Source organism: Anopheles stephensi, chromosome 2, assembly GCF_013141755.1.
Source record: "Anopheles stephensi strain Indian chromosome 2, UCI_ANSTEP_V1.0, whole genome shotgun sequence".
Classification (NCBI taxonomy): domain Eukaryota; kingdom Metazoa; phylum Arthropoda; class Insecta; order Diptera; family Culicidae; genus Anopheles; species Anopheles stephensi.
The window spans coordinates 3,342,058-3,350,824 of NC_050202.1; the positions used below are offsets into that span (position 1 = coordinate 3,342,058).

Consider the following 8,767-nt stretch of genomic DNA (forward strand, 5'->3'; position numbering starts at 1 on the left):
GGTCATCTTCGCATATCAAATGTTGTTCCACAGAAGATTGACGATATTTGGTTGCATTTTTCGTCAAAAAATCGCAAGCGATACCACCACCGGCGCCTCCTCCGACGCTGCCATCACTCTTTTCAATACCCTTCCCCTCGATCACCACGGAACTGTTATGTCAGGTCGAGAAATGTCAATTTGCTCTAAACAACTCTACCTTCTATATCCATATACCTTGGTGGGGAGTGTGTTCGGGGTTCTTCCAATTTTATTCTCCACGCTAAAATACCAATTTGCCTACTGTAGTCTAATTTTGTAACAAGTTTATAAAATAATTTTTACTACAAACGCAGAGTTAGAAGATAAAAGTTACTTTTTCTTTTGGATTTGATTACCTCCACTTGACAGCACTTCCACTGTCAGCGTTTGAAATTGTCGTTAAATGCCTGGATCGTTTGGTTACTAGATAATATTTTCCAAACAAAGTGGTTGGCATTACAAATAGCTGTTTTTAGTAATTTGCACGAAGTATTTTTTGAATTCAACAAGAACGGCAGCATGTGCCGCAGGTTGCCTGTCGATTCGAACCTGTACCGACGTCCATACAAAGGGACAGCTGCCAAAGGTATCCGCTTGTAGTGCGCATCTACGCCATCCTTTCATCATCCTTTGGTCCTACTGCGATTCCTCTATCCAAGCCAACGGTCTAATATAACGTTACAGAATATCCGTCTCGGGTAAGTTCTAGTCAAGCTAAAGTCGGACAAGGCAGGCCGCGAAGACCTTTCGAACAAGGTGAAGGACAATCCTTTAAAACGGTCATTGTTTCAGAGGCGTACGCTTGGACTAAGGAAGTAGTATCCTTGAGCAGCAGATTGTAGGATATGGGCTGGCTTCTGTACATCACAATGTCACTGGGGGCTCCACCCCCTTGTAGCTTTTGCTTTGCCTCATTCTAGCAAGGCAAGGCATTGTAGATCCTTTAGTAGGTCTTAGTCTTTGGCTTATCCCAGAAGATCTCGAAGTTAGAAGTTGACCCCTGTCTAGAGTTAGAAAAGATAGGTACAAGACCAGAAATTTGTCCATTAATCCTCCCCTGGCAAGTAATGGCGTTCATTCTTTCGGTTAGTTGATTCCATATTTATTTTTCTTCAACAGTAAATTAAATTGATGTTGTTCCGACAATTGCGTAAAATTTTGTTAAACTTACACTCTATTCCCTAACTCGAAGCGTGTATCAGATGAGTGAATGAGGAATTGTATGCAAAAATAATGTAAAAGAGAGAGAGAGCAAGGTCCGCGACCAGTTCTTGTTCAAGAAAACGTTCGACTGTAAACGATATAAATGTGTTCTCCTTGACAAAAACAAACAAAATAATATTAGTAATAACAACATCTTTGTACAGTATGTGAATCGACTGTCTGGTTGAAAGACCTTTTCACATTTTTGTGTTGTGCTCTCGTAGTGCTGCTGAACGTACACCGACGATTTGGCTGGAGCAGCTTCGACCAGCTACCTTTCATTAGCGATTTTAATTTTTTCATTCGAATTCGCTCAACTGTATGCGTCGTTTGAACGTTCTGATATAAAAAAACGCTTGCCTTTAGCCTTAAAAAATTACACAAACTATGCTATGCTGAACGGACGGACGAATGGAAGTTAGAAAATGATGGGACAATTTTTAGCGGCTGGCTTTAACCGTCTAGAGCCCGCACCGAGCCGCGTGCTATTGCCTGCGATCGACGTCGAGTGGCTCGTACCGACAGCACCGGGTGATCGCAGCAGCAGGGTGGATGATGCGGCAGGTGAGTGGGAAAAGCTAACGGGGACACCTGCCCCCGTTGACATTGGTGGAAGTGGCGCAGATGCGACCGGTTCAATGTTTTCTTCGCCCTCGGTAAAGCTGCTCTCCGTCGTGGGCAGCTTGATCAACGGTTCAATCATGCGATGTTGATGCAAACGGGTAATGCGGCGCGACTGCTGCTTCTCGGGCACGACCGACGAACGGTTCGGGACATTGTTGTCGAAGAAGTTCTAGAAAAAAAAGGGCAGCCAAACCGTGGCAAAACATTAGACACATCGTAGCAAAAAACCAAGGTTAGGTTGGTGTGTGTGTGTGTGATGATTGCTAACTGACCAACTACTCAAACGAGGAATACTACTGTCCACAAACCTACGGGCGTTCTCAGGCAACAATATTGAATTACTTATTAAAAATAGGTTTAATAGTTTTTTTAGTTTAGTTTATTTCACCATCACCATCACCACCAATTATTTACAGACAAAAAAACGCCACAGAGACACAGAAACATATAGTCGAACGTTACACCTGCTGTTGCTATTATACACATACCTCGATCTTTTCATAGCACATCGATTCCTGTAGAATGGTTCCTTCGGTCGAGCTTACAATGACCGACGGGACCTTGGCGATCGATACGCTACGTCGTTTGCCCTGTGACTTTCGGCGTGATCGCTGCAAGAGAAAAAGAAAATAAATCAGCATTAAGATTATAAATAAATACGATATGAAATGTGTGGTTTAGAAGATAAAAAAGCATCCTCTATCACTTATGCATGAAAGTAGTGAACGAGTAGAACACAAATAAAGACCGTTGTAGCTACAGATGATCGTTGTTGTAATAGTGTGAATCCCATCCTTCCAAGAAGTGGGACTCCCCCCCAGGTACTGAAGCCTAGAAGTCGTCCTGTAAGCCGTGGAGAGCCTATGTTGGCTTAGCCCGGACGGGACTGTCCTTATGGACCAAAGAAGTGAAACCAGACTGTTCTATCGCAGCACGGATTGCCACGTTTCGTTCCTAACATCTACAGCAGCCATTGGCAAAACCTACCCGTTTCTGTGCGACCGATCCTCCCGCCTTGCTGTCGTACACCTTGATGGCGGGTATTTTCCCCGGTGCAACCTTCGCGATCGTAAGCTTGGTTCCGGTTCCCGTTCGATTGCTAGCGGACGAAGGTCCAGGCACCGGACTGTTTAGCTCCCGGAGAAGCGATCGTTTCGCGTGCATCGTACTGGTGCTGTTGGTCGGTGTGGCCAGCTTACGCTTTAACCACGGGCCAGACTTGGTTGCGGAGCGTGCTAGCAGTGGTGTGATCGGTGCTTTCATGGCGGAACCTCCACCGGCCCCTACCAGGCGCGAACGATTACTGCTCATAATGGAGGATGATTTGATCATCGATTCACCGCCGCGGTTCGGTGTGCGCCCAACCGACGAAATGCCGAGCAGCCCGTTCGCTTTCTTCCGAGCGCTCGAAATCTGATGCTTGCTTTCCTCGCGCTGTTTCCATTGCTGCTCGATCAGATCTTGCACGGCCGTGCCGTGCACCGTAAATTGACGCCCGTTTTCTTCCTCGTACTGCTTGCAAGCCTCCAGCAGCTTGGCTTCAATCTTGGGCAGCTGGCAGCTGATCCGCCGCCGTTCCTTTTCCTCATCGAGCAGCTTGCCGCCCCGGTTGTTGTACCGTGTCGGATCGTTCGATTTGTTCTCGAGCGCTAGCATTCGATCCCACATCTCCTGACGCTGGTGCACCATCTGGAAGATGGCCTCGTTCTCGTTGTAGAACGCCTTCAAGCTTTCCAGCTCGAGCTCGTGCAACTTTAGCATATCTTCGTTGAAATCTTCCGAGTGAAAGGTGCTGAAGCGGGCCCGTTCGTCGGCCGATTTCATGCACCGTTCCCACCATTCGGTGATTTCGTGCCGGGTACGCTCTACGAACGATTTCATATTTTCACGCCGCAACGTTTCGCACCGATCGTGCTCGGCAAAGAGCCGGTCGAAGGTGGTCTGTGTGTAGGAGGTTAGCTTGCCAAACTTTCGCACCACGGCCGGATCGGTTTCGAGACAGTGCCACAATCGTTCCAGCTTCCGGCGCACATCGTCAATGTGCTGCTTGAGGCTCTCGTACTGAGCCACCGTTTCCTCGTGCAGCATCCGCAGCCCGTGCATGTTGGCGCGCGTCGGTGGGAAGTTGCGCGCATTCAGCAGACGCTGCTGCTCGTCGGTAAGCGGGATCGTTTCCAGGTTGCTCATGAGCTGCTTCGTTTCTCGCCGAAGGTTTGAAATTTCGTCCAAACGCTGCATCTTTTCCGCCATCAGATGGTCCAACAGCGAGCGAAACTCGGTCAGCTCTTGCTCCGTTGGTAGCGGATCTTTCGACAGTGTTTGTGGCTCTTCGCTAAGTTCTGGGAAACAAATGCGGGGCGAAAATAGTAGATGCATTATTACAAACAGCGCACTAATCAACCCACATCGTCACATACCTTCACACAACGTTTCCATCTCGAGCATATATTCATCTATAATTTCGTGCCTTTTGTTCAGCTTCTGTCTCATCTGCTCGAGGCTCGCATCCAGTGCGGAGCGTTGTTCAAGCAGTGGTTTCGTTTCGGAGCCGGGCGGCAAACATGGATGCTGCTCACCGAGCAAACGTTGCAAGGTTAGTGCTTCCTGCTTGAGCTGTGCAATTTCCACCACGAAGCGTTGCTTTCGCTGGAAGCTTTCTTCGTACACTTCCTCGAAAAACGTCGTCATATGGTCCGGCAGGCGTTCGGTGTAATCCAGACAGAGGTTTTTGTCGAACATTTCGCTCCACAGTGCGTACATACGATTAAAGCCGGCGGTGCAGATAATTTGCATCTGTGAATGTATTTTTTGACTGCACAAACAAGAACAGACAGACAGATTGGTGAATTTAATCTCGAATGATACCCCGCCCCGGCTCCACTTACAATGGATCGTCATCCGTAATGGTTGTTGCTGACTCCATCATGCTGATGTGTGTTTTGCTCCGTTCCGCTTCTGGTGGGTGTTATTTTCTACTCGGACAGGAATACAGCTCTTGATAGGCAGTTGAAACACTCGCAATACAATGGAATAACCCGCCCGCAACACTCAAAATCACGTGTAAATGCTTTGTTTGATCACGAAAAACCGGCACCAAGCGCACGATAGCGGGCGTCTCACGCACCTAGAAAACAGACATTGAAAAAGTACGTTACGGCAAACGTCTACCTGGACGTTCAAACTCGCTACCACGCAGTTTCAGTTCAGTGGCCGGATGCAGTGACATTTGAAGAGCAAAATTCAAAATGTTCGAAAATAACGGTTGAACGGACTCATTTTCGCAATGTATTGCTTTCTGTTTTCTTCGCAAAACTATTTTATAAAAAAGAACGAAGTAAATTCATACACTAAATTAAATATTTTGCTGTGTATTTGCCTACTTAACTATTTTTAATCATCATAACTGAATTTGATAGCTGCCTGCATTTCTGTGCAAGGTTGTAGTTTTCGAAAGTGAGTGGGACTACATACATTTCTCAAATCATTTAAAAAATCTCATTTTTTCCTTTATTACGGATTTTGGGAAGTTTGAATCTGTTTGTACAGGAAAAAGGAGGTTCTTACATTTTCCGACACAAAAACGGGAAAATATAACTCCGGAATGACAGCTTGCGAAGTTCGAAAATGCATTCTTTGCGATTCACGGGTGTTGTTTCGAAAAAGTGCATTACTTCACGCGCGGAGCGGAGGAGGTGCACGGAGAGGAGAGTCGGGCGCAGTTTCGGAATTTCGTCGACAATTGTCGGAAACCGGGCCACGACTGTTTACGATATTGCGCTGGGCGAATTGATTAGTTTTTACAACACTTTTCTCTGTCCCACGATCCCCTACTGCGCGATCATGGAGAGTAAATTGGCAAAGCTGGAGTAAGTATTGCAACCCGGAGCCGGGTTCGATCGGGCCCGTTGTACATGCCGATGTACGATGCTTAAATCCCATTCTCCGTTTGCTGTATACTTTCTCCCCCCGTGCGCGATGCTGCTTGCGGCACACTCGAACGAAAACATCCCGGACGTTGGCGCACAACAACAACACGCAACCAAAAGGCAGGACACGTTAACAAACTCGCTGGAGATCGTGCACCACAAGGTGCGGCTGCTGATGGAGGTGTGGAAGGTGTTTTTCGACGAGATCTGCTACCTAGACTATCTAACCTCACTCCCGTCGAGCATCGAACAGTTTCTCGGCGAAATCTACTGCCTCACGATGAACTTTTGCGTCCGCAAGACGCAACAGATCCGGGAGCTGCAGAACAAAGTGTACGAGCTGAAGCGCGTGCTGGGCATACGGGACGGCGTGATCGATGGGTGGGGTCATGGGAACATGTCGCTCGACCGGAAGGTGGCCCAGCTGCAGCAGCAGATCAACTCGCTCCAGCAGCAGGCGGACGAGCGTAAACGATTGATGGAGGAGTACACGCTGGAGGAGGTGCAGCTGCTTAAGGGTATGTGTCCCGCCGACGAGGCCATCTGTTTCCCGCGTGCTTACTGCACAGACTGATTCGTTTGCTTTCGTTGCACAGAGTTGGGCGAGGCGGCACCACCACACGAACCGCTGTGTGCCAATGCAGAAACGGGCTTCCTGCCCGATGCACAAAAGATGGCCCAGTTTGCCGATTACCTTAGCCGGTTGCGTACGGAGAAGGTGAAGCGCATTGTGACCCGCGATGAACTGCAGTCCGACATCCGGAAGAAGGCAGAGCAGCTCGATTGGGTACCGCGCAAGGACCGGCACCGGCAGCTCATCAACGAACAAACGCTCATTCCTTCGCTGAGCAATCTGCACGAACTGCAACATCTGGACTTTGTGCTTTCGGGGCTGTTGAAGCGCAAGCAGCAACAGCAGCAGGAACAGCAAACCGACACCGCTAAGCAACAATCGAAGAAGGCGAAAAAGCCGGAAAAACGAAAGAAGCAGCCCCGGCCGGAAGAACCGATCGTCCCGATCCCGACCAGTACCGACCCTGACCGAGCGAAGCAGGGCGAGGAGGAGCAGGAGCAGGAGGGACAGAACAAGGTGCAGGAAAAATGGACCGAAGCGCGTAAAAAGGTTGTTTCCCCACCGCCGGTACCACCGTCATCGCCCGTCTCCGAGGTTGACATTTCCGTGTCCACCCCAACCAATGGGCTGTTCGAGATGACGATCGAAGCGTACATGCGCGTGGAGAAGAAGGCGGGCCGACCGGCAGATCGGGAGAAAATCATCGAGGAAATGTTCCGCCGCTTCCGGGCCAGCATAAACGTGTGGTGGGAACGGTGCTTGATCCTGCCGAACGAGCGCCAACAGTGCAAGGTGCTGTACACGGACCAGCTCGACGAGGAAGCGTTCGTGGCGCACATCGAGCAGCAGAAATTGCTGCAAAGCTACTACCACGAGAACGAGGCCATCTTCCGGCTGATCTACCAGTGGGCGGAGCTGTGGAACCGGGCACTGCAGCTGCAGGACAAGCAGAAGCAGTCCGTGGGCGCCGAAAGCAAGGTGCTGGCGGAGGTAAGCGAGCAGCTGGCCACGATCCGGAAGCAGCTGGAGGGCAAGTGCCGCGAGTTCGAGCAACGGTGCCAGGTGAAGTTCACCATGTACGGGATGCCGGTGATGCAGGTGCTGCAGCGGTGCCAGGACAAGCGCGAGAAGCTGAAGCTGGCCAACAGCTGCAAGGTGCAGCCGGCGCCCGTCCTGCGCACGAAGGCAACGTCCGCCCGTCAGCAACTGTCGCCCGAGATGGTGCTGGAGCTGAACCTGATGTTGCGCGATTTGCTGATCGAAAAGCAGACAGAGGAGGAGGAGCCGGCCGAGAAGCAATCCGAGACGGATACGGACGACTCAAACCGTGGCAGTGATGACGATGGCAACAGCAGCACTAGCAGCAGCAACAGCAGCAGCGCCAGCAGCAACACTAGCAGCGACGATGGCGGCGAAGTGGACCACAAGCGCGACGACGAACTGCTGGAGGAGGCCTTCGCGTCGGCCACCGCGGCAGTCACCACTGTAAGTGCCTCCCACCCCCTCCTCCCGTTACGGGGTACGTTGAAAGCCGGATTAATCTGTGCGCTTGCTCCGTTTCAGAAAAACCGCATCCATTCCGTCAACGGACATCCGACATCCTCCTGAAGGGCGTCGTGGTTGAGAGAAGCAAGCGGCCAGTTTGCAGCAGAATCAACCAGGATTTGCGCATAAGATTTGGAAGAATCGCATGACGCATCGTATCATCCTCGCGCGAAACCGAGTGCCTTTTTTGACCTTCGCCTTCCTTTCGATTGTTTTTTTTAAGACGGCCTCCTTCCCTTCCTCTTGTTTCATTCCCCCCCCCCCATAGGGTTCCCAATCGCAATCCAATTTGCAATCCAATCCCAGCAGCAGCTTCCCCAACACACATATTGCTAGTTTTAACAATGGCGGTTGGGAGTATTCAGCTTTGATTAGTATAAGCTCTGTTACCAGCAGTGTAGAACCTCTGGTAGTAAGGTTCCCTTTATCGTTAGCATCGTCGTATGCCCTGTTAACTACGAACCCAAGTTACACAGTTACATGCTCTAAGCCTAGGTCCCGCAGCGGCAGAACCATCCACACAGGAGGACACAGAAATCGTTAACATACGCATACACTGACCAAATAAACTGTTGGCTTTTTCATGTTCTCCGCCACGAGTACGCTCGTCGCCCCGGAGCATTATAGCGCAATCACGGACTCGCATTACGCGCTACTTAACCGCGTTGGTGTGTAGAAAGAAATTTTTCACGAGTTCCGAGGATGGTAGCAATGATAACTGTACAGTATTCACATACGCCCCGGAGCGTCTTCACTCGGTCCAAACGTCTCGGAATTTCGAGAGAGGAAGATGCTTAGCTGCCCGATATCTGTGACAGAGCACAATGGAGGATTTGCTTAAATGCCGAGGACTACGAGCTGTACGACGATATAA

General features: G+C 49.9%; 2 protein-coding genes across 2 annotated transcripts; one reads left to right on the forward strand and one right to left on the reverse strand.

Annotated features, from left to right (window-relative positions):
* Positions 1–1,095: 1,095 nt before the first annotated feature.
* On the reverse strand, positions 1,096–5,013 carry LOC118504849 (protein regulator of cytokinesis 1-like). Its single transcript, XM_036039861.1, has 5 exons — positions 4,734–5,013; positions 4,266–4,660; positions 2,836–4,187; positions 2,337–2,459; positions 1,096–2,017 (listed from the first exon to the last, which is right to left on the reverse strand). Exons 1-5 carry the CDS (start codon positions 4,772–4,774, stop codon positions 1,643–1,645), a joined length of 2,286 nt encoding a protein of 761 aa, XP_035895754.1. The 5' UTR covers positions 4,775–5,013; the 3' UTR covers positions 1,096–1,642.
* Positions 5,014–5,510: 497 nt separating this feature from the next.
* LOC118504851 lies at positions 5,511–8,525 on the forward strand. The gene is made up of 4 exons (XM_036039863.1): positions 5,511–5,714; positions 5,895–6,292; positions 6,371–7,833; positions 7,912–8,525. Exons 1-4 carry the CDS (start codon positions 5,689–5,691, stop codon positions 7,954–7,956), a joined length of 1,932 nt encoding a protein of 643 aa, XP_035895756.1. The 5' UTR covers positions 5,511–5,688; the 3' UTR covers positions 7,957–8,525.
* The last annotated feature ends 242 nt before the right edge of the window (positions 8,526–8,767 follow it).

Coding starts and splice junctions, on each gene's coding strand:
- LOC118504849 (XM_036039861.1), bottom strand. CDS start 4,774: ATGATGGAGTCAGCAACAACCATTACGGATGACGATCCATT. Junction 4,661..4,733: donor ATTACGGATGACGATCCATT/GTAAGTGGAGCC, acceptor TTGTTTGTGCAG/TCAAAAAATACATTCACAGA. Junction 4,188..4,265: donor GATGGAAACGTTGTGTGAAG/GTATGTGACGAT, acceptor TTTGTTTCCCAG/AACTTAGCGAAGAGCCACAA.
- LOC118504851 (XM_036039863.1), top strand. CDS start 5,689: ATGGAGAGTAAATTGGCAAAGCTGGA. Junction 6,293..6,370: donor GGAGGTGCAGCTGCTTAAGG/GTATGTGTCCCG, acceptor TTCGTTGCACAG/AGTTGGGCGAGGCGGCACCA. Junction 7,834..7,911: donor CCACCGCGGCAGTCACCACT/GTAAGTGCCTCC, acceptor GCTCCGTTTCAG/AAAAACCGCATCCATTCCGT.